This window comes from Rhinatrema bivittatum, chromosome 3 (assembly GCF_901001135.1).
Source record: "Rhinatrema bivittatum chromosome 3, aRhiBiv1.1, whole genome shotgun sequence".
NCBI lineage: Eukaryota > Metazoa > Chordata > Amphibia > Gymnophiona > Rhinatrematidae > Rhinatrema > Rhinatrema bivittatum.
In genome coordinates, this window is record NC_042617.1 from 421531721 (window position 1) to 421557452 (window position 25732).

The 25732-nt window shown below is 41.2% G+C and overlaps 1 protein-coding gene across 1 annotated transcript in view; it reads left to right on the forward strand.

The window, feature by feature from the left end:
• CSMD1 (CUB and Sushi multiple domains 1) overlaps positions 1 to 25732 on the forward strand; it is a 4035193-nt gene that overhangs the window by 1212037 nt on the left and 2797424 nt on the right. The window contains 1 exon segment of the mRNA XM_029596871.1: positions 14592 to 14786. Within this exon segment, the coding sequence (XP_029452731.1) occupies positions 14592 to 14786 (195 nt within the window).

Sequence of the window (25732 nt, forward strand, 5' to 3'; positions counted from 1 at the left end):
AGGGAGCCTTGCTCATAATCATTCAAGCCATCTTCTTGATGATCTCCTTGGCTCTTTGATTTGGCCAACTTTGCTTTCTTGTCTTACCTTGCCTTGTGGTCTTTCTTGGCCTACTGCCTAGCCTTGTGGCCTACCTCAGCCTCCTGCCTTGTCTTGTGGCCTATCTTAGCCTGCTGCTTTGTCTTGTGGCCTTCCAGGCCTCCCTGTCTTGCTCTATAGCCTTCTCGGCCTTCCTATCTCGCTCTATGACCTTTCATGCCAACCTGTCTTGATCATTGGCCTCTTTGGTTTTCTTGTCCTGCCTTGTGGATTTTGGGCTTTCTAGGTTCACCTATCCCAGCCTTGTTCCCTGTTTAGATCTAGTCTAGTCTTCTCCTGTCCTGTCCAGCTGTATCTCCAGCCCATGTATCGCCTTTGGTTCCAGCCTTGTCTCCAACCTTGCCTATATCCAGCTCCTGTCTGCCAGCTTGTGTCTCCATTTCCTGTTCTGCCACCATGATGCTATCCAGAAGGAAAGTTCTGCTGGCCTCCAGAACCTGCGGGTTTAACCCAAGGGGGAGATGGCTGGCAAGGCAGAAGACCATGTCCAGTCTTGCCCTACAGTCCTGTTTCTTGCCCTACAGTCCTGTGTGATCCCAGCCTGCTAGACCATGACAGCTGCATTTCTTTGAATATCTTGGAGACCTATGTTCGGCGTTCACCAATTCCCAGCATGGTGCTTCACAGGAAATGATGTAATCAACTGTTCATATCTTTCTTTGCTTTTAAATATTAATCTGAAATCATTTAGATTAAAGCAAACCAGTCTATTTCATTGTTAAGGCCACATCCAATATTGTTCTCTTAAAATCAGAAACGCTATGCCATCAGTCTCCCCGAGGTTTATCTTTCACCTATTCTAGGATTCTCTATCTTAATTCCTGGAATGTGTGTAAAAATACAATGCTGAAAAAAAAAAAATAAAATACAATGCTGAACCGGTGAAGGGGGGGGGGGGGGGGTGTATTTTTTGGGTTGTAATACAACTGCAGTGTTTAGAAAGCTGTGTCTGGATCATTTGTTGGGTTTTTTCTACATACAATTTGGATCATGGACATATTATCCTATAGACCACGTAAGATGATTGGCAATCAGTATATTCTTATGTCTCATTTGTTTTTCTAGTATTGATTGATGTCTATCCATGATAGACCTGTAATAGTTTGGATACACATATAACAATATCCACACATCCAATGTCCCCTGGGATTCTCTGCTTCTAGTATAAACAAATTTGGCAAAATAGAATTTTCTAGATAATCCTAAATTTTCCTCTCCCTGGTAAAAATCTACTAATGATGCTTGTTAATGTATGCAGTTGTATCAATGATGCCACTGTGTGCTTCAAATTAGGTGTAGGACCCTCAAACAGTCCCCAATGTCTCCAAAGCCCTTACATAGCAAATCCCCTTCTCTGTGAGAGAGTGGGTAGGTGAGCTCAAGCAGGACCCAACATTATACTAGCCAGCTCTGGGAATGGACCCAGTCATTAAACAAATAATTTATAATTAGATTCCTTTTTCTTTCAACTTCTCACCTTCTTTATAATGATAAAGAAAAACTAAATTCATGGGTGCTGATTAATTGATCGTTTAAGTCTGTTTTGTTCCAGTGTCTGAACTGTACCAGTTTAACATCAGCATTTTCCCCATTCAGATCTATGTGATATATATATTTTTTTTATATATCTGGTGTAAATTTGTAATAACCAAGCCCCTGAGTCTTCTCTCTTTTGGAAGCAAAACCATGATGTTGATAAGCCCTTCAATAAAATATCATTGAGTTTGGTAATGAAAGCCTATGATGATTACTCAATGGGCATAAAACTTTTTTTTCAGCATGTGATAGTAATTAGTTTGTAGAACTTCTGAAATAACATTTTCCCAGGTGGTTCTTATTAGACATATGCAGAAAACTTGCACATATTTTATGATGCAGGTCAGTGATTACCAAACTGTCTTTCTTTGCACTGTGGAAAGTGCTAAATCTATGAATAGATGCTGTTATAAAAAGCACTTGGGATCCAGAGTTAGCAATTGTAGAATGATTGCATTTGTGTCTTTATGTAATGCACTGTAAAGATGTCTTTGGGATTTTACATGATAAAAGACTGCAATCATCACATTTAATCACACATAGACAAAGTACTGCAATAAGCTAAAAGTTTTTTCCTTGTTATGGCATCAGCTTCACAGATGGATTTATTCTTCTTATAGCCACTATGCTAATTTGACTGTAATGGTCATGATGAAATGAAGAGAAATGGAGGATTCTGACAATATTCTAAATGTTGTTTTAATCAGAAGATTAAAAATATATAACCAAAATTGATTGAAATTGGAAGAAACTATGGATTTTGACTTGAATTTTTACTTGAATCTTAGAGCAAGATTTAATAGTGTATATTTTTGAACAAGAATTTGTTGTTTTTTGCTGGGCTTATGAATAATAATAAAACAACTAAGTCTTGATGAACTAAAGTAAGTTTTTTGCACATAAAGCACTTTGAAAATCAAGACCTAAATCACTTAAATATTGATGAATTTTATACTTATTGACTTATTTTTTGGTTTTCATTACAATTAGATTTCAGCTAGAATATTTAAAGCAGAAATAAAGACACATTTTATCTGCCTTAGTTTATTTCAAAATGAATGAAAAGTAAGGGGTACATTTTTAAAGCTGTGCATGCGCGTCCATGTGTATGTGGTTCCTGGTTCTCGCACATGGACGTGCCGATTTTATAACATGCACGCGTCACTGCAAGCATGTTATAAAATCTGATTCCTGCATGCACATGGCAAGCATGCCCAATTTTGTATCGGTGTGCACATATGCACGCTGGTGCACACTCGTGCACATGGGGGGATTTTGAAATACATGCGTGGTGATGCAATTGGACATTTGCCCAATTGCCTAAACCCCTAGCTATCCTTCCTCCCTTTTCCCCTCTCCTCCTCGACCCCTAAACCCACCCTAACTCAGCAAATTTTTTTGTTTTGGAACTTACTTCAACTGAAGAGTTGAAATAAGTTCAGTGCGTCAGCAGCAGGCTTGTACGCGCTTCACCATGACAGCACGTAAAGGTGCAGCCCCGGCCGTCCCACACCCCACCCCCTAAATCAAATACTATGCCATAACAATTAGTATTGCCAATATTCTTTCTCTTGCTGTATCTGTCATTTTCTGTATATATGCCTTAGCCAACAGTCATCCTGCCATATGGGAGTTTAGAGTTTTTATAAACAGAGATGCAACCTTTGTATCACTGTTTAATTGTTCTTTAACGAATAATCTAGTGTTAAAGCATAATAAAAATCATTAATAATCTGATACACTTATTATAAAAAGCACAAGTATGTTTTAAAGTACTTTGTAGCTGATGTTGCTACCTCTTTATATGCTTTAAGGGACTGATTGTTAGCTTAATCTAGCCTCTTCCAAACTACAGGTTTAGACATGTTCCACAGGTGTATAATCTTTCACATAGCAACTAAATCTAGGCATATAGATTCATTAGACAGCTCGATTTTGGCTGTTCTATTTGGAGGCATTCACCCAGTTAGAGGAAGAAATTAGCTGGCTAGCAGTGATTTTGTTTATAGTGTGCAATGTGAGTGGAAGTAGGGTACTTATTCAGCAATTTAGTTTTGTGCATGAGCCAATGTTCTTCAAAGTATTCCTAGTTTACTTTTCTCATTTTGCTTCATGTAAGATCTGATTAGTTACTGATAGCCTAGCTTTGTGTACTTTTGTTACTGTTTCCTACCTGATTCTTTCCTATCTGCAAATGTGGTATTATAAATGCCCATAGAAGCTTGAGCGTGAATTAAGGAAGTGCTATCTTATGTTGTTGCTCTTCTTTTTCAGTTACACAACGTTGTGTTTTGTTTTTTTTTTATTGTATTCTGCTCTGATGCATGCAGGGAAGGGTAGAAAATCAAATCACAGAGGATAATTTTCAAACAAATGCACGTGTTGGCATATGCTGTATGAATGTATATGGCTGCAAGCAGATCTATGCAAGTTATTTTATAAAATACATATTTCTCTACTCCAAAATATATGCACATATGTAGGCTTATTTGCAAATACATACAATGCACTGAGAGAGCATATATGAATGCATTGAATGTGTATAGTTTTCCAATTTTAAAAATAAATGCTTATATATTTTACACATGAAAATAAGGTAGGACTTACTCATATAAAGTGGGATTTACTCATGTAAGTTGGTACATTTTAAACATGGATGCATCAAGGAAATTACTAGTTTTACCCATTAGTCCAGTAGTTCACTCAGTCTTTTCTCCAGGTCATCGAGACCCTCCTGATTCTTCAGTCTGAACTCCCCACAGTTCATCCAGATGAACCAATAGAATACAATAAACACATTTAATAATATCACTTACGCCAGATAATTAGCAAGTATAAAGTTATGCATATAGGTTGGCAATTTTACATGCATATGTGCCTTTTAAAATAGCAACATATGTGATGGAAAGCTCCTAAACTGCTCCTTTTTTACACACATATATGTGTGCACATGTTATAAAATCAGGGGTATGCGTGCTCAAGGGGGTGCACACTAGTGCAACTTGCGCACACCCAGCCCTTGGGGAGACCAGCTGGCTTTCCCCATTCCCTCTGAGGCTGCTCCGAAATCAGAACAGCCTCAGAGGGAACTTTCCTTTCCCCCCCACCTTCCCCTCCCTTCCCCTCCCTGTCCCGCCCCCCAGCCATAAAGCAACCCCCCCGTGCCTTTGTTGTAGAAGTTACGCCTGCCAGAGGGAGGTATAACTTGCGCGTGCTGGTTGACTGCCGGTGCCTAATCTGGCCCAGTGGCCCTGCAGAGGCTTCTGGCCATGCCCTCACCGCGCCCCCCCCATTTTTTCAAGCCCCGGGACTTACATGCGTTACGGGGTTTTACGCGTGCCGCCGGGCCTTTTGAAAATAGGCCCGGTGCGCATAACCCCCTATGCGCATAAATACACCTGGATTTACACGCGTCTTTTAAAATCTGGCCCTCAGTGCTTTTAAAATCTGGAATTCATGAGCAGATGCTACTTACTAGGGATGTGCAGCAGGGACAGATTCGTCCCATTCGGTATTCGTGGGGACCCAAATCTGTTGCATCCGTTCTCAGGGGACCCCGATCCGTTCATTAGTTACATATGAATTTGTTTCCCAAAAAAAACAACCCATCCCAAACCTTTAAATTTAATTAACTACAACCCCCCATCCTCCAGACCCCCCCAAGACTTGCCAAAAGTCCCTGGTGGTCCAGCGGGGGTCCTGGTGTGATCTCCTGCACTCAGGCTGTCGGCTGCCGGTATTCAAAATGGCGCCAATAGCCTTTGCCCTTACTATGTCACAGGGGCTAATGGTGCCATTGCTCGGCCCCTGTCACATGGTAGGAGCAATGGACGGCCGACGCCATCTTGTGCTCCTACCATGTGACAGGGGCCAACCAATGGCACCGGTAGCCCCTGAGTCATGTAAGGGCAAAGGCTATCGGTGTCATTTTGAATACCTGTAGCCGACATACCGAGTGCAGGAGATCGCTCCAGGACCCCCGCTGGAGCACCAGGGACTTTTGACAAGTCTTGGGGGGTCAGGAGGGTGGAGGTTTATTCATTAGTGATACATTGTATTCGTGGGGGTTCGCCATACGTTTGTGACCCCCCATGAATACAATGAATATGGCATATACATTACGGATTGCCAATACGTTGCAAACGAATGCACACCCCTACTACTTACATATATGCTAATTTTTATTTATTTATTTTTATTTATTTAACCGTTTTATATACCGAGGTTCTGGTAACAGAGCTACTAATCACTTCGGTTTACATTACAACAGTTACAATGGCAGTATAAAGTATAATGTCTTACAATGAACAGGGTGAATTGAAACTTGGATAATATCTTACAATGAACAAGGAGAATACAAATATACAAAATACTTTGAGGAACTTTGTGTATAATCGCTGGGACTGACATGGTGGGGTCTAAAGTCGACTGTCATGATGTTCACTGGGAGAGTGGGATACTACGAATGGTTTATTAGTGCTGGAAGAAACTTGTGGAAATGTCAAGGGCAGGGTCTATCCTTGGGATCTATACAAGGGTAATTGGGTTAGGAGAATGCTTGGTTGAACAACCAGGTCTTAAGTCTTTTTTTTAAAGGTGGGTGTCGATTGTTCAAGCCTGAGGTCTGGTGGGAGTGAGTTCCAATATTTAGGGCCAGTGGTGGAAAGAGCTCTTCTACTTAGTATTGTTTTGAGAGGATGGGCCTGTAGAGTGCCTCTCTGAGCTAGTCTCATCGGTCGGGAGGTAGTGTCAGGCTGTAATGGGATCGTGAGATCAATTGGGGTGGTGTTGTGTATGACTTTGTGGATGATTGATAGGGTTTTGTAAAGGATTCTATATTTTACATGCAGGGACAGTAATTTTGATACCGGCACACAGGCAAATTTGTACACATATATGCCGGCTCACACCAAAGAATATGGACATTTTATAACTTTTGCATGTTTATACGTGCATGGTATAAAATAGGTTGTATGTTTATACATGTGCGCACAATTTTATGTGGACGCACACTTGTGTGCATAAATTCCGCCTCTACCATGCAAGTTTTCTCATTTCATTCTCAGTGCACCCAGTTAAGGGATAGGACTTCCTAACCCCCCTAGTTAAATAGTCTCTCTTTTACCCTTTTCGCACCAACCCTTAAAACCCCACTTACTAGCCTAGAATCTTTTGATGTATTACTCACATGCCATCCATAGCAGTATTAAAGTTAGGCAGGGGACCCCAGCGCACACTTCCGCAAGTAGCTACTTATGCACACATTTTATTTTAAAGTCCCAGAATGCCCATGTCCCACCATTGCCCCACTTAGACCATGTCCTCACCCTCCCCTTTTTTGCGACTTCTTATTTGCGTGCGTTCTGGGATATATGCACATGCTTGGACACCTTTTAAAAGCTGTGAGGTGTGTGCCAGCCAGACATACTCGGATATGTCCTGGTTTTGGTGCACACCAGGCTTTTAAAACTTACACCATCGTGTATTGAAAATTCACCTCTCAGCGAATAAATAAAAAAGTAAATAAATTAATAAATAAGCCACTCTTATAATTGCAGGCACAACATTTTAGGCTTCTTCCACTCTTTCTCTGACTTGTTCCTCTTTTTACCATTGCAACTGCAACCAAAATATGACTTTATGTTAGTAAAACAAACCATTCTGTATGGTATGGGCTTTTCTCCCTCATACACAGGCCGATTCAGTAAAGTCTGTGGGAGAGCGGACGAATGCCCGCTCTCCTGGCGCTCGCACCGGCCCCTCGCCGGTGCGCGCGATGCAGTATTCAAATTAGGTGGCGCAGTAGAAACGGGGAAAAGGAGGCGCTAGGGACACTAGCGCGTCCCTAGCGCCTCCTTTTTGACAGGAGCGGCAGCTGTCAGCGGGTTTGACAGCCAACGCTCAATTTTGCCGGCGTCATTTCTCGAGCCCGCTGACAGTCAGGGGTCGGAAACCGGACGCCGGCAAAATTGAGCGTCCGGTTTTCAGCCCGACTGCCACAGGCCAAATTCAAATTTTTTTTTTTTACTTTTTTTACTCTTCGGGACCTCCGACTTAATATCGCTATGATATTAAGTTGGAGGGTGCACAGAAAAGCAGTTTTTACTGCTTTTCTGTGCACTTTCCCGGCGCCAGAAGAAATTAGCGCCGACCTTTGGGTCGGCGCTAATTTCTGAAAATAAAATGTGTGGCTTGGCTGCACATTTTACTTTCTGTATCCCACGTGCATACCTAATAGGGCCCTCAACATGCATTTGCATGTTGAGGGCGCTATTAGGTGCTGCGGGTTGGACACGCGTTTTCCTCCCCTTACTGAATAAGGGGTAAGGGAAAACGCGCGTCCAATAGCAGGCTAACAGTACGCTCCGTCGGAGCACACTGTACTGTATCGGCCTGACAGTATGAACTTTGTCCCTCTTATAGGTACTGACTTTTTATCAATGCAATTATCACGTGAAAAATTCTTCACCACTTACTACATTTTCGAACCTGCCAACAGAATACTTAAGCAGTCCATTATTCTTGTTAGCATGTCCATTATCATATATTCATAGGAAACTACAATAAAGATTATTGCATCCATGAAAATGATAAATGTTTACTATATAAAGAGAATCAATCTAAACAGAGAGGATATATTCAATGTATTTTATCCTATTTTTGTTAATATTTTAAAGTTTTAATAACAAATTAACAGGAACAACACCATCAGTAATAGTGCAGCTGTAATCTAGTACATCGCCTCTCGCCACGCAATGGGCCGCAGGCAATTCCAGCAGTTTGTCAAGCACTCTGCTTTTAATCATTTGGTGTTGTTCCTCATTTTACTCACAACATTTTATTCAATTTGATTAAAAACAATTTTTTTGTTTTTTACCACACAACCAAAATTACTATTGTGTACTAAATCCTAAAATTTATAATTTAATGTCACTAATAACACTATATTTTAATATCATTCAATCCTAAGATTTATGTATTAAACCACCCTAAAGGTTTTACTTCCAAAACTGTAAGTATCAAGATCACTATAGATTTTATCATATCATTTTAATCCCGAAGTATGTATACTTAGCCCCACTGTAGTTGTTAATTAAAAAATGTCCGGACATGGGCCATGTTTCGACTGTTTCCAGTCTTCTTCAGGGGATTCCTTGTATGTTAATCTCAGTTTCAAATTTTATTTTGCCTTTCCAGCGCTTTAGTCAATCAATTTAACAAGTACTGCCAATTTTACACTTTTGCAGTAATGGCGCCTCAGCGTTTTTTTTAATCAAATTGAATAAAATGTTGTGAGTAAAATGAGGAACAATACCAAATGATTAAAAACAGAGTGCTTGTCAAACTGCTGGAATTGCCTGCGGTCCATTGCGTGGCGAGAGGCGATATTCTAGATTACAGCTGCACTATTACTGATGGTGTTGTTCCTGTTAATTTGTTATTAAAACTTTAAAACTTTAAAATATTAACAAAAATAGGATAAAATACATTGAATATATCCTCTCTGTTTAGATTGATTTAATTATTGGGTGAGGATACAGAGCTTCTGTGTGGTGATTTCATACTATATAAAGAGCACATGTTTAATGTGTGGCAAACATTTACAGGTGGATTTTAAAAGCCCTACTCACATAAATCTGCCTGAATTTACGCAAGCAGGGCCTTGCGAGCTGGCCCGCCTATTTTCCATAGACTGCCGGCGCGCGCAGAACCCCGGGACTCGTGTAAGTCCCGGGGTTTCAGAAAAGGGGCGTGTCGGGGGCGTCGCTGAGTGACGCCGCATTTGGGGGGTGTGGCACGGCATTTGGGGGCGGGCCCTGGGCGTGGTGCCAGCCCGGGGGCATTCTGGGGGCATGGCTGCACCCTCTGGAACCACCCCCGGGTTGGGTCTCGGCGCGCCAGCCTCCGGGAGGCGTAAATCCATGGATAAAGGTGGGGGGGGGGGTTAGATAGGGCCGGGGGGGTGGGTTAGGTAGAGGAAGGGAGGGGAAGGTGAGGGGAGGGCAAAAGAGAGTTCCCTCCGAGGCCGCTCCGATTTCGGAGCGGCCTCGGAGGGAATGGAGGCAGGCTGCGCGGCTCAGCGCGCGCCGGCTGCCCAAAATCGGCAGCCGGCGCGCGCCGATCCAGGATTTTAGAAGATACGCATGGCTACGCGCATATCTTATAAAATCCAGCGTACTTTTGTTTGCGCCTGCTGCGCAAACAAAAGTACACGATCGCACAGTTTTTAAAAATCTACCTCTGTAAATGCATTTTATTTGATCAAATGGGCTTCAGAAAATTGTTACAATATATGCCATTGAATTGTCCATAGGATTTACTCGTATAAGTACACTTTACTTGAGTAAATGGCTTTCGAAAATTGCTGCGGATGGTATGTTACATTTACGTGCATATCTCCTTTGAAACATCACCTGATACTGCAGTTCATTTCTGCAGGGACAGAGTTAGTGTGGGGAAAAAAAGGTAAGCACTTATCTCAGTATTTAATTAAGCCTGGTTGAGTATGGCAGCACATTAGTCATTTTTGTAACATTCTCGGCCCTGATTATATTTTTTGGTTTTAGGTATTTATTTAGGCAGACCTCGAGGAATATTAAGGTAGATTTTAAGTCCCGTGTCCGGGTATCCATGTGCACGCAGTTGCTGGCGCATGCACATGGATGTGCCAATGTTGATAACATGAGCTCGTAAATGCGCACATGTTATAAAATTGCCTACCCACATGCACATGTAAGTCCAATTTTATATCAGTGTGCGCATATGCGTGTGAGTGCCATGTTGCTTGTATAAGTGGGGGGAATTATAGGAGATGCATGAGGCAATGTGATAGGCCTTTTCCCCAGTTCCCTCCAAGTCTGCTCCAGTAATGGACTTACTAAACTCCCTACCTAACCTCCTTCCCTTTTAGCCAACTAGTTCCAACCCCTAAAACCCCACTAACTAGCCTAGAATTTTTTTGTTTTTTTACTTAAGCATGGTCCGTAGCAGCAGTAGGTTATGCAGGTCCATTGTTCTCGGAGCACGCTTCAGTGGAGTTCTGCCTTCAAAGCGCCGTCCTGGCCTGCTCACACTCCACCTCTTTTTTCTAAACCTTTCACAATGGGGCAGATCTTAAAACCTGCGTGCGGGCATAGATCTGTTCGCGCAACCCGGTGCAAACAAATCTACGCACGATTTTATGACATGCGCGCGCACCGCACACATGTCATAAAATCCAGGGTCACCGCGCACAAGGGGGTGCACAATTGTGCAACTTGTATGCACCGAGCCGCAGAGCCTTCCTCTGTTCCCTCCGAGGCCGCTCCAAAATTGGAGCGGCCTCGGAGGGAACTTTCTTTCTTCCTCCCCCCACCTTCTCCTCCCTTCCCCTACCTAACCTGCCCCCCAGCCCTACCTAAAACTCCCCTTACCTTTGTTCCAAAAGTTATGCGCGCCGGTCAGCTGACGGCGTGCCATGCCCCGGCACAGGCCGCTGTGTCGGAGCACTTGGCCCTGCCCCCGGACCGCCCCCAGACCACCGTCACGCCCCCGGCCATGCCTCCGGACAGCCCCAGACCACAGCCCCGCCCACAGCCCTGCCCCAGACCGCCCCTTTTTTGAAGCCCCATGACATACGCACATCCCGGGGCTTGTGTGTGCAGCCAAGCCTATGCAAGATAGGCTCACTGCGCATAGAGGCAGCTTGGGGCAGCTTTTCGGGGGTTACACATGTATGTTATGAGCATAACCCTTTGAAAATCTGCCCTAATATGCATACTTGATTATAATCATTCCCTGTTTATCCTATCCCTTTCCCCTCCTACCTGCTCATCCTCAAGGTACTTTGTTCTGTATTTATTATGTTGCAGAGTTTGTTTTGTGAAAGTATTTAGTCATGCGTATTGTTGTTTTTTTATTGTTTTATACTGATTATGTATGTTTTAAAAATTGTTAACCATATTGATTAGTGTCCAATTGTAAAAGCGGTATACAAACACTTAAACACAATCGGGAGGATTTTAAAAGCCCTGCTCGCGTAAATCCGCCCGGATTCATGTGAGCAGGGCCTTGCGCGCGGTGCACCTATTTTCCATAGGCCGCCGGCGCGCGCAGAACCCCGGGACGTGTGTAGGTCCCGGGGTTTTCGGAAGGGGGCATGTCGGGGACGTGTCGGGGGCGGGGCCGAACGACGCGGCATTTTGGGGGTGGGACGTGGCGTTTCGGGGGTGGGCCCGGGGGCGTGGTTTCGGGCCGGGGTGTTCCAGGGGTGTGGCCACGCCCTCTGGAACCACCCCCGGGTTGAGTCTCGGCACGCCAGCAGCCCGCTGGCATGCGTGGATTTATGTCTCCCTCCGGGAGGCGTAAATCCGTGGATAAAGGTAGGGGGGGTTAGATAGGGCCGGGGGGGTGGGTTAGGTAGAGGAAGGGAGGGGAAGGTGAGGGGCGGGCGAAAGAAAGTTCCCTCCGAGGCCGCTCCGATTTCGGAGCGGCCTCGGAGGGAACGGTGACAGGCTGCGCGGCTCAACGCGTGCCGGCTGCCCAAAATCGGAAGCCTTGCGCGCACTAATCCAGGATTTTAGAAGATACGCGTGGTGCGCAAGCAAAAGTACGCGAACGCACTTTTTTTAAAAATCTACCCCAATAAATAAATAAATAAATACATAAATAAATACTGAGAGATACATGCATGGCTACGGGCCTGTGAAAATCTGTGCAGCACACATGCGGCCCTGCCCTTCCCATTTTGATGCAAGTAGGCTTTTGAAAATTGGCCTCATTATGAGTCTGGTTATATATTTGTTTATATTCTGTTTTATTTGTTTTGTATTATTTGTCCTACTTAATATTAATTTGTCCATCCTATTTTAATATAATTTTATAAGTTTTATGTTTTATAGTATTAATTATGTCCTGATCATCAGGTTTTATATCTGTTTTTTTATATTCTGATTTCTTTGCTCTGTATTGTTGTCCTATTTAATGCAAATTGTTTTTCCTGTTTTAATAGGATTTTATGTTTTATAACTCATAGTATTGTATATGTTTGACTGAATGTTGCCTTGAAAGGTTTTCATTTGGATGAGTTATAAAACTGATAAATTCATAAATAAAAAAAAAATATCACCATTTCTTACTTTTGGGAATGAGCCACAGGGAATCAATTTCCCCTATTAGAATTTGCTGGGTACTTCCAACTGACCTGGATTGGCTACTGTTGGAAATAGAATGCTGTGCTCAATGGACCAGGGTCTGATTCAGCATGGCATGTCTAATATTCTTGAATTCTCTTATTCAACTAGACTTTATATCACATAACCTAAGTCAGAACACGGGTTAAACTGACCTGGATTTTAATATGAACTACATTACAAATTAATCCTAATCCTTACCTCTGTTCCATAGTAAAACATCAATGACTAATGAAATGATTTTTAATGGCATTACATACCTAAGCTTGGGAAATTTTAAAAAACCCAACAACACAGAATACTAAGTTTCTAATATATGCCAATTTGTATCTTGTTTACTTATTGTGGATAGCTTGAAAATATGACTGACTATAGGGTCTCTAGGACAGGTTTGGGAACTAGAAGCCCTGCTTTATTCTAAATTCAAGGTAAATGTAAATTCATATTTTAATAGCGAGGATACATATTGTAGGTTTTCCATCTAATGTCAAAATGTCTTCCAAAGGAAAACATAACATACGTGGCAAACTTCTGTAGCTATCATGTCACATGCATTGGGACTTCATGCTGTCTATATACCAACTAGAATTCAGGGTTTGTTCTTGATGCATTGTTTTGAATAGAATACTAATGGTTGTGCATCTGTTTCAAAACTCTCTTTTCATTTTCTGATGATTAAGAATTAAATATGGCATCTATCGTATCATTTAAACAGTTGCATTAGAGGTGTGAGGTGGGATTCAAATTAAATCATTGAATTGTGACTGCATGTAAATGCAGTATTTCTGGTGTGTATTTGTGAGAACAATTTTAATTAACGCTAATCCTATAAATTGATTCCAGTCTGCGGGCATGAATACTTATCTTATGTTTTCCATTTTGGCCTATCCTTTCCTTGCAAACATCATTTCAGAGTTATCTATTGAATGGTGAATTGATTCAATGCATTATTTCTCTTGTATCTCAAGTAACTTTTATGAGGGTAAATGCAACAAGAGACATTCCTTCACCTCTAGAGCAACCGCCAAACAGTGCATACATCAACTGAGGTCATGCCTGGTCTATAGAAGATAAATTCTTTTCAGAGGCTGCTGAATGCTTAGGGTAATCAGGAAGAAAGAGAACAAGATAGAGGACAATCAGATACAAGGGGGTTACACTAAAAAGCCTAAACAAAAAATGTAGAGGTAGGATCTACACAAAAAAGAGGACACACACACAGTAGACCAAGCAGATGCCACATCAGCATGCCAGATAGGGTCTTATAAATTTATGAGCAAGAAAAGCTAATTATTGGGTATGATTAACACTAATTTAGTAGATCACATCCACTATTCATAGCTAGTACTCTAGGCACTTATATTCCTGATAGCCTTCCACACCCAGCGGGGCACCCCTGCCTCATCTAATTTGCAGTATTTTTCCGGATTTAAAATGATTGAATTGGTTCCACAAATTGAATTAGTAAACTGAACAGATAATACCAGTATGTCAAAAAATAAACATTTAAATAACTTAAAATTGGGTACATGTACTGATAATTCTCACAGAGAAGGAGAAGAGATATGGCATTTTTATGTATATCAGTCTATATATATATGTCTGGGTCTAATACTGGTATGTTCTTTAATCAATGATGGTATCTCCAGGCTTCATAGAATGAATGCATAATGATTGTGTAGGATATGCTAAATCAATGAGAGTATGATTATACATTTACCTTATCAATAAAAGAGAAAAAAATATATATGTTTGACCTATTTTTTGTTTCTTGTTTTTCAACAGTTCTACCTAGCCACACCTGTGGTAATCCAGGAGAAATCCCAAAGGGAGTACTGCATGGGACACGATTCAATATTGGAGACAAAATTCGATATAACTGTGTCCAAAACTACATCCTGGAAGGTCATGCTACACTGACATGCATTGTTAGTCCAGGAAATGGTGCATCATGGGATTTTCCAGCTCCATTTTGTAGAGGTAAAATATACATGATACCTGTTAAGGTGTATTCATAGTTGTAACCAGTATATCATAATAGAAAAAAATGTTTTCTTAAATGGTAATGGCTAAAATAGGCCAAGCAATTTTAAATCTGCCTGATATTAGTCATGAATTTTGCTTTCTAAAATGTTTTTAGTATAAGCACAGTATGGAGTTCATGCTTGTAACTCTAGGAGACTGATATTCCAAAAGGTTTGCCTACCTAAGCTTAAGACATAGCTAGAGAAAACCTGATTTAAAATATTCCACTGCATTAACTGGCTAAGTTTTAGATAAATCACAATCTAAAGAGCCAAGTATATATTGCAAACGAAATAATCTATCAAAAAACAAAAAACATATGTTGCAAAAACAAATAAAATATAAAAAATCAACTTATTGGGTTTAGAACATGGTTAATGTTCAAAAGAGACCAATTGGGTCCTGTATAATCATCAGTTCAAATATAACTAGTTCTAGAGGTAATTATTTATAATGTTTTCCAGCAATATAGTGATGCTTCTATGAAGATATACATATATATACTTCCCCTTTAATATATCCAATAACGCCAAGACCGACATGATATCATGTTTCACGGTAGCTGCATCAGGGGCTCCAAAATATGCGTGAATGTGTTGAAACTATGGATTTTCCAAACTTTTCTTACTTACGGGCCGATACAGTACAGTGCCCTCCGACGGATTTTGGATGCGTGTTTTGGATGTGCTAGCTTTACCCCTTATACAGTAAGGGGTAATAGCGCATCGAAAAAAGGGGCGTCCAACCCCCCCAAACCTAATAGTGCCCGCAACATGCAAATGCATGTTGATGGCCCTATTAGGTATTCCTGCGCGATTCAGAAAGCAAAATGTGCAGCCAAACCGCACATTTTGCTTTCAGAAATTAGCGCCTACCCAAAGATAGGCACTAATTTCTGCCGGCACCAGGCAAGTGCACAGAAAAGCAGTAAAAACTGCTTTTCTGTGCCCCCTCCGACTTATTATCATGGCGATATTAAGTCAGAGGCCCCAAAAGTTAAAAAAAGTAAAACATAAAAAAAAAATTTAAAATGAGTCTGCGGCTCACGGGCTGAAAACCGGACACTCAATTTTGCCGGCGTCCGGTTTCAGAACCCGTGGCTGTCAGTGGGCTCGAGAACCGACGCCGGCAAAATTGAGCGGCGGCTGTCAAACCCACTGACAGCCGCCGCTCCTGTCAAAAAAGAGGCCTCTTTTTACCACTGGCCCTAATTAAAATAAATTTAAATAATGAATCACGCGCACAGGAGAGTGCCCCGCTCTCCCGCAATTTTCCTGTATCAGCCCGTTAATAATTTTTAACATCATATGGTCTCAAAAGGGCATTTTCTAAAGGAGATATAAGAAAAAAACATTTAAATGATTCATCATACAGTGGAATACATAGACATTAAAATAAACAAACTTACTGAACATCCCAGTGTTCTCAAGGGATACCAAGACACCTTGGATAAACTCCTGTGCTATAAAGAGTTTTCAAATGATCCAAGTGATTGCGCCATTTGTCTCAGCCACCATGTTCTAAACCCAAAGGGTGGTATGATGGTCCTATTCCAATAAGTTGATTTACTTTTTTGATATTTTGTTAATTTGTTTTTGCATCACGTGTTTGTTTTTTGTTAAGTTTTAGATATGGCAGGGGTTTTCCAGGTGTGTGGCTTAAATTTACCTAGCTGATGCTTGTAATCAGCACTAGCTGGGTAAACTTATCTGGTTAACTCTGCTCAGAATTATTGCAGTACAAAGTTCAAAGCATTCATAGTAAACACAATATTGCTTGTTAAGCAGACATGATATGTGCAATGTTGTAGACTGTCATAACACCAGTAAAGTGTGAAGATAGTTACTTGCTCTCACACATACACCGGGTCATGTAACCATAGTGCTCTAATTTCTTTTGTATATTTCTTATGCAAATAAAAGTTAATTACTTTCCTCTGATTACACTAGTTTACAAAGTTTTTGTTTCCTTCAGGCTTTTTGGTGTTCCAAATATATTTTTTGATGCTGATTATATATATCAAAATTTGTACATCACGTAAGGTTTTTAAGAAACGGCAATTTTGTGTTACAATAATTGTGAAATTTTAAAACATAACCTCGCGTACATATATTTTTCTTGCTGGACAGTAGTTTTTATGATTTTTAAAATTCATGTCATATTTTTGACGGCCATAAGCAATGTAACATGTAACAGAGACTAACCTTTTTTTAAAATAAACCAAGAAACTCTGACTGATCATGCCAGAACTTGCTTGGGCAAACACCAGCTCAGCTGCAGATTCTAACTTGTTTCCATTATGATGCAGCCTTATATAAGTGGCAGCAATGAGTAGTCTCCTATGCAACGTCTGTGTGAATGAGCGAATCATATCGCTAAAACTGTTGAGTTTAAAGCTTGTGACCATGAAGTAATAGAATGGTGACTGTTTATTGATTCATTAGTCTTAAGTTTCAAGGCTGTTTTGCTGCACGGCAATATCTACCCATCAATACCTGTCGGACATCCATTCATATGAAAGAAACGTATGAGAACATGCAGCTACTGCTAAACCACATTGAGTTCTCGAGGTACAACTGGAATTTGTGTGATGATTTCAAGGTAGTTGCAATTCTACTGGGTCTGCAGCTTGGTTACACCAAGAGGTAGATTTTAAAAACATACGCGAGTGTACTTTTGTTTGCGCCACTGGCACGAACAAAAGTACACCAGATTTTATAAGATATGCGCGTAGCCGTGTGTATCTTATAAAATCCGGGGTTGGCGCGCCCAAGGCTGCGCAAAATCGGCAGCCTGTGCGCGCCGAGCCGCGCAGCCTGCCTCCGTTCCCTCCGAGGCCACTCCGAAATTGGAGCGGCTTCGGAGGGAACTTTCCTTCCACGTTCCCCCACCTCACGTTCCCCCACCTTCCCCTCCCTTCCCCTCCCTTCCCCACCCCCCAGCCCTACCTAAATCCCCCCCCTTACCTTTGTTGTGCAAGTTACGCCTGCTTGAAGCAGGCGTAACTTGCGCGAGCCGCCCCGGCATCCCCCGGCACAGGCCGCAGTGCCGGGGGACTCGGGACGCCCTCCAAGCCCGCCCCCAAACCGTCACCATGCCCCCGGACCCACCCTGTACCGCCCCCTGCTCTGGACCCGCTCCCAGACACGCCCCCTCCCGCCCCTTTTACGAAGCCCCGGGACTTACGCGCGTCCCGGGGCTTTGCGCGCGCCGGCGGCCTATGCAAAATAGGCGCGCCAGCATGCGAGTGCCCTGCGTGCGTAAATCCAGGAGAATTTACACTCGCAGGGGTTTTAAAATCTACCCCAATGTATTGTTGCTTCCTTTGTGAGTGGGACATTCGAGCAAGAGATTTGCATTACATCAGAAAAGTCTGGCCTCTCCAAAATAAGTTGGTTCCAGGGCAGAAGAATGTTGCGCATGACCCATTGGTGGATCAAAGTAAGATATTTCTTCCACCATTGTACATCAATCTTGGACTGATGAAAAACTTTGTTAAGGCAATGAACAAGCACAGTAATGCCTTTGATTATTAGTGGCAAATGTTTCCACGCATAAGTGACTCCAAGATAAAAGAAGGTGTTTTCGTTGGCCCACAAATATGAGCTGTGATGAAGGACAGCTACTTTGATGGTCTTCTGCAAGGTATAGAATATGTTGCATGGACAGCCTTCAAGAATGCTGTTTGTAACTTTCTAGGCAACTATAAGGCAGCAGACTATGCTGAAAATCTGCTTCAGGCATACAAATTGCTGATGTGCAACATGTCATTGAAGATACATTTTCTTCATTCCCACTTGGACTTCTTCCCAGACAACCTTGGTGCTGTGAGTGATGTACATGGTGAAAGGTTTCATCAAGACATGGTCAAAATTGAGAAACGGTATCAAGGGTAGTGGAACCCCACTATGCTGGGTGACTATTGTTGGACTCTCATCTGTGAAGCATTGGACAGTGATTACAAATGAAAATCTGCTGCAAAACATGTTTAGTTTTGTTTTCTGGTGCCAAAAATGCCATTATAGCTTATGTGGCTACAAACACGTAACATTGCTTATTGTATATCACACTTTTCTGGCAAATGGTACGTGATACAGACATAATAAATGCATATTTGTGTTCAGCTTGTTAAAATCTATTTGCTTCACTGAAGGTTGTGGAGGAAACAAAATGTTCCCAGAAATTTGTTTACCAGTGTTATACATGATCCAATGTATGTGTGAGAGCAAGTAACTATCGCCACACTTTACAGGTGTTATGATGGTCTACAACATTACACTTATCATGTCTGTTTAACAAGCAATATTAAGTTTGCTACAAATGCTTTGAACTTTGTATTGCATACTGTGTGCATTCCTAGAATTGTCTTTATTATTCTTGGTGATTCCGAATTATTGCAGGCCAAAAGTTAGCTGGAAAACATAAAATAAATAAATAAATAACAGTTGATCAATGGCAAATCCCTCCCTATCTCACCCCCAAATTTCTTTAAAAAATTGATAAGTTAAACAGTGCCTCCCTCTTGCACCTACCCTAAATCTTTTAAAAAGTATCAGTTCAATTGGGTCTGATCCCACCCATGGTCAACCTTTGAAATTATATTTGTATAAATCCTCCTCAATCCTACTAGGAAGCCCCAATGGGCTCCCAAATGCAGAGCAGGAAGAGTAGAGTTTCATACCTCTTCCCACTCAATCATAAGTGTCCATAGCTCTGACAGCTCCCAGCACTTACATATTAATTTATTCACTGTACTCCTTCATTAATTGACCTTTCACTGTCAGTAGTTAGTGAAGGTCCAATCAGCAAAGGAGTGCATGCACTGCCTCTGTTATATGCAGATCTATTTCATGCAAATTCATTGTGGAGATCCTGAAAACAAGACTGGTTAGGAGGTGCTTCAGAACTGACTAGTCAGCTAGTTGAAGGCTGTATGCTTTGTTTCAGGACTATCCTCTGACCTCTTAATCTTGCAATATTGCTCATATTACCTGAATCTATAACCATTGCAATATAATAATGCAATATTGATATCAGTAAGTTGTATTGTGAAATGCTTACAAAAAATGCATATAACATGCTTGCTTGACTAGTTTGCTACATTCTATGATCACCATTTATGGAAATAGAATGCATATGATTTTATTCACATGCACCAGGATATCATTGAGTGTTGCTAGGCAATGTTATGACAAAATGTTTGTAAACATTTCATATTGCTCTTATAAGAAAAATATCAGAAACATAAGGAAAAACAAATGTTTTTGTATTATTGAACTTGTTAAACTGTCTTTCTCCTCCTAACTGTATACTACATAATGATATTTAATTCATGCATGGTCCTTCCATGTCATCAGATTCAAATTTGTCTTCCACTCATCTCAGGGCCAGATTTAAGAGTTTTGTGCCCATAAGCAGGACTGCGGAAGGGGGACTCTGGAGACTGGAAAGTAAGGGAAGGCACTGCCCCCCACTATCAGCCAATAGGGGTGTGCATGCCAAAAAAATGTGCATCATTTAGTTTTGTGATGTCTGTGGTCAAATTTCTATGCAATTCAGAGATTTTTTTTCCTTCTTTTATGTATTGGAAAATAGCATGCACTATTTCTCAATAGTGTACACTATTTATTTATTTATTTATTTATTTATTTATTTATTTAAAATCCTTTCTATATCTTCGTTAAGTTAATTCGCCATCACAACGGTTTACAAATAGTGTGTACTATATCTCAAAACCTAAAAAAAGAAAAAAAGAATAAATCTAAATCAGCTCTTACCACAATCCACCCCAACAGTCTCAAGGGCCCTGGATGTCTCTGGAAAGCCCCATCTCACCTCCCTACCCTGCTTCTGGAGGTGGTTGAAGTTTTTGCCCAAAAACGTTTCAGCTATAATGGAAACAGGTCCCGCCCCAACAACCAGCCCCTACCTTGTTGAAAAATAGCCCCCTCGGAACCAGCCTACCTTCTGATCCCTCCTAAACTTACCAAAATTTCCCTGATAGTCTAATGAGGCCCAGAGCAACCCCTATCCTCCAGACTCTGTGGCCACTAATTTAAAAAATGGTGACAGTTGGACTTGCCTCATCATATGTGAAATGCTGCTGGTGTCATTTTGGAAAATGGTGGCCATATGATCTAGAGCATAGGGATTGCTTCACACCCACACTAAACCACCAAGGTAAAATTTATAAGTCTATGGGCTAGGGTGGGGGTGGTAGGTGCAGGGCTCAACTTCCATGGCATTTTTTCAAAAAAGGGGAGGGGCTGGGCTAGGAGATGCAATCTATGTCCATCACAGCTTGAAACCTAAATATGATAGAAAATAAAACACAAAATATAGTTTTATTTTCTATCATTTTTAGTGTGCCCTATTTGGAAATAATGAGCTGGTTCTCCTAAAAAAGGTTTCAATCTGTGATGGGCATAGATGGCATTCCCTACCCCCATTGATATTGTCGATGTCATTTTAAACAAATGTACATTCCCTAACCCTTCAATGTCCCAGAGTGTTATAGCTGCATGCCTTTGAAGTGGATGGCAAGAGCAGGCTCCTCTTTTGTACTCCATTTTGGCCTCAGGATATTATGCCCTTAAAATATGGTTCTCTAGCCAATTTCCTGTATTGCCTATGTTTAAATCCAGGCCTGAGTCTTCTGTACTGTGGATTACCACAATATATCTTTTTATCTTCTTACTTCATAGATATAAATGAATAGATCTTTTCATTAAGGGTATGCATTTGTTTGAAACAAAAGTGCACAATGTGATGAATGGACCCATTTTGTTTTGTTTCAAATGAACTGAATAATTAAAGAAAAATTGTGAATTATTTTTTAGGAAATAGTGTGCACTATTTACAAATAGCATGCACTATTTTCACAAAGTACACAGTTTTAGCAATAAGTACACACTGTTTCCTAATAGTACACACAATTGCCTAAAAATAAAAAAACACAAAAAAAGCACAAACATTTTTTTTAAAAAACCCAAAACAAAAAATCTCAAGAAAATAAAATAATGATACATAGATGAAAGAAATTAGTGTGCACATCCCTGATTTTTATTATAGCAAGTATATTTTATAGCATTAAAATCCTTTATGCTTACAACAAAATTCCACACATTAGAAAATGACATGCTATTTTTACTATAATTTTCAATCAAAGCTGCTTATGTCCTTTTAAGTAATTAAGAGTGACCCATCAACCTAAGGACCTATTAAAGCATGTATCATAGCTGTTCAGTATCATGGTGACAAAAAGACAGAGGGATGGCCACATGCAAATTTATAACATTTTTCAAAATTTTGAAATGCACTAAACCTATTTTTGTTTATATAAAAAAAGCAATATCTAATAAAATCATTGGATGAATTATAGAGGTTATATTGCCCTTAGACGATCTGAGTCTGAGAATTAGGAGGGAGGAAGAGAGCACTTCAGAACAGTGTGACTCTAAAGGTAAAACAAACTTGACTCTGACTTGTCAAAGATTGATTTCTTACTCAAGTGTATTCTTTCTGTACACCTTTGAATTTTGCAGAAGTTAGTCCAATGTGGTTTGAAAAAGACCTGGGCTTTTATATTCTGGTGCATCTGGTTTTGAAAAGATGAAAAGAAGTTCTGTTAGCTTGCCAAAAAGTAAAAATGATTATCTAAAGATACAAGCTTCCAGAATCTAATATTCCCCAAAATGTACATTTTTAAGCATGCATGAGCCTTATAAAGGCATCATCTTTCTTATCTTTTCAACTATATTTATTTTAAAGTTTAAACATATTTATTTATTTATTTATTTATTTATTTATTTATTTATTTATTTATTTATTTATTTAGGGTTTTTTTATATACCAGCATTCATGAGCAGATCACATCATGCCGGTTTACATTAGAACGAGGGGTGCATAGAACAATAAAACTATAACTGGTGCATCAGGGTTGCAGTTACAATGAAACAAGGTAATAGAACTGGGAGAAGGAGAAAAGAGCAGTATAGGGTTAACATAAATTAATTATTTACAGTGCCAAGTGGCTACATTGTTTGGGAGGAAATGGAGGTGGTTATGGGTTGTCTGGGAAGGCTTGTTTAAATAACCAAGTCTTCAATCTTTTTTAGAACGTTAAGTTTCTTGGTGCAGATTTGTAGGGATGGATATATATATGATATATTTAATATAAAACCACTAAAAGAAATCCTATTAGCAGACTTAAACACAGTAATGTAGAAGAAGAAAGATCATATATATGAGCAAGAGAGAAAGTAGAACAAAGGAAAATTAGGCCCTACCTTATAAAATTGTAATTAAATTGAAATAGTGAGGCAATTGGTCAGATGGAAATAGGATGCTGGGTGATGGCTAGTATAGCTTCCCCTCCTCCCATCTCTGTGGGGAGTTGTAAGAGAGGATGGGGGTAAGAGGAAGGGCTGCATAGAGGAGATGTGAAGGATAATGGTCATCTATTGTTTGGCCTCTGCCATCCCAAGTTACGCAGGGAACAAATTGTATTTATTTCTGTCAATCAGTAGCAGTGGTTGCATGCTTTGGTTTGTGGGAACCCAAGCCAAGTAATCATGTGCCCTAAATGGAAGATAATGATACTTGTGCTAGGTCTTCCTTGAGAATGCCTGGCTGGCAAGGAAAGTAGGCAAAGGATGAGATAGGTATCGCATGGATTGTGATGGTAGTCTGGTATGTGGGGGTAACCAAGCTAATATGGTGGGGTACCTTGGAGTGCACATGCAGTACTTGTTGGGCTGCTTGGTGTTTGGGCTAGAAATATGGCAAGTGGCATTGCAGGCTATTGGTCGCTTAAAAGGTTAGACTCGGATAATAATGTTTACTTTGCTTTAGTAAAGCTGTGGCCTACATGTTCCAGTAAATGATATTCAGTAGGGATGTGCAGAAGGGACGGATTCATCCAATTCAGTATTTGTATTCATTGGGACCCAAATATGTTGCATTTGTTCAATGGCGGACCCGATTCATTGATAAGTTTTATTCGTTTTCCGATTCCCATTAAAGTCAATGGGGGACGTATTTGCAGCCTATTTTTGGCTGCAGAATTGGGGTTTTATTATCAATTCTGATGAAACTTCTGGGGAGCAAACATCAGAACAAGAAAAGAGCTCCAAGGTACTTAGACTGTGGCAAAGTGGCACCAAAGTTGCATTATTTATTTATTTATTTATTTATTTAGCATTTTTATATACCGAAATTCATGTAGCAGAGTTACAAATCAATTCGGTTTACATATTAACATTAACTTGCATTAATATCCTAAAGCACTGTAAAGGGGCAATGGGGTACCAGAAATGGCAAGACTGCTTTAACAGAGGCACAAAGCAGCAGCGAGAGTGTCAAAAACACACCAAAGCTTCAAAAGAGAGCACCGATAACAGATGCATGAACCCTCAAAGGCAGCATGACAGGCAAAGTGGCAAGACAAGTGGAATCAACATCCTACAGCACAACGAAGGGGGAACATAGCAAGCAGAAAGACTAGTACCAACACAATGAGGAACCATGATAGTGGCAAGAAAACTGCAAAGAGTTGAGTGAGTTGTCTGGTGTATGGCAGCAAGGCAAAGTAGCAGAAAGCTGATGGGGCAAGACAGGCTGGCAGAGCGAAGGTAGTCTGGTCCCTGTGGTTTTGATAGGGGAAAGACAGCCTGGCCATGGGGAGAGCTCCATTTCCTTTGAGCAGGAAAGGGCTCCCTAGAATGGGTTCGCCCCTAGAGTGGGGTATTTCCATTGGTGTCTAGTGAGCTCTCGCTCGTCTTTTAAAATCTGGTGGACATACAAATGAGAATATTCACGGCAGAGGCAGAGGAGGTTTCCATGTGAATTGCGGTTCAACATGGATCAGCGGGTGTTACGAGATAGGCTGGCTACACCCAGGGAGAGTTCCCTTTCCTTTGAGCATGAAAGGGCTCCCCGCAATGTGTTGGCCCCTAGAGTGGAGCACGAGCTTTCAAAGTGTGGTGATCTGCAGAAGGTCTCACTGTGAACAGCAGTTTAATAAGGGTCAACAGGTACTAAGAGATAGGCTGGCCAGCTACCCCAGGGAGAGTTCCCTTTCCTTTGATCAGGAAAGTGCTCCTGGATGGTCAGGCACAGCATTAGAGGTCAAACACTTTTAGGGACATAAGGTCTGGACGGACAGGCACAGCATTAGATATCAAACCCTCGTAGAGACGTAAAGCTTGGACGGACAGGCACAACATTTGAGGTCAAACCCTCATAGGAGCGTAAAACCTGGAAGGACAGGCACAGTATTAGAGGTCAAACAATTTTGGGGACATAAGGCTTAGATGGACAGGCACAGCATGAGACATCAAACACTTTTAGGGACATAAGGCCTGGATGGACAGGTACAGCATTAGAGGTCAAACCCTCATAGGGATGTAAGGCCTGGACAGACAGGCACAGCATTAGAGGTCAAACCCTCATAGAGACATAAAACCTCGATGGACAGGCACAGCATTAGAGGTCAAACACTTTTAGGGACATAAGACCTGGACGGACAGGCACAGCATTAGAGGTCAAACCCTTGTAGGGATGTAAGACCTAGATGGACAGGCACAGCATTAGATAACAAACCCTCGTAGAGACGTAAAGCTTGGACGGACAGGCACAGCATTTGAGGACAAACCCTCATAGGGGCATAAAGCCCGGATGGACAAGCACAGCATTAGTGCTGTGCCTGGAAGAACAGGCACAGCATTAGAGGTCAAACAATTTTAGGGACATAAGGCTTAGACGGACAGGCATAGCATGAGACATCAAACACTTTTATGGACATAAGGCCTGGATGGACAGGCACAGCATTAGATGTCAAACCCTTATAGGGACATAAGGCCTGGATGGACAGGCACAGCATTAGAGGTCAAATCCTCATA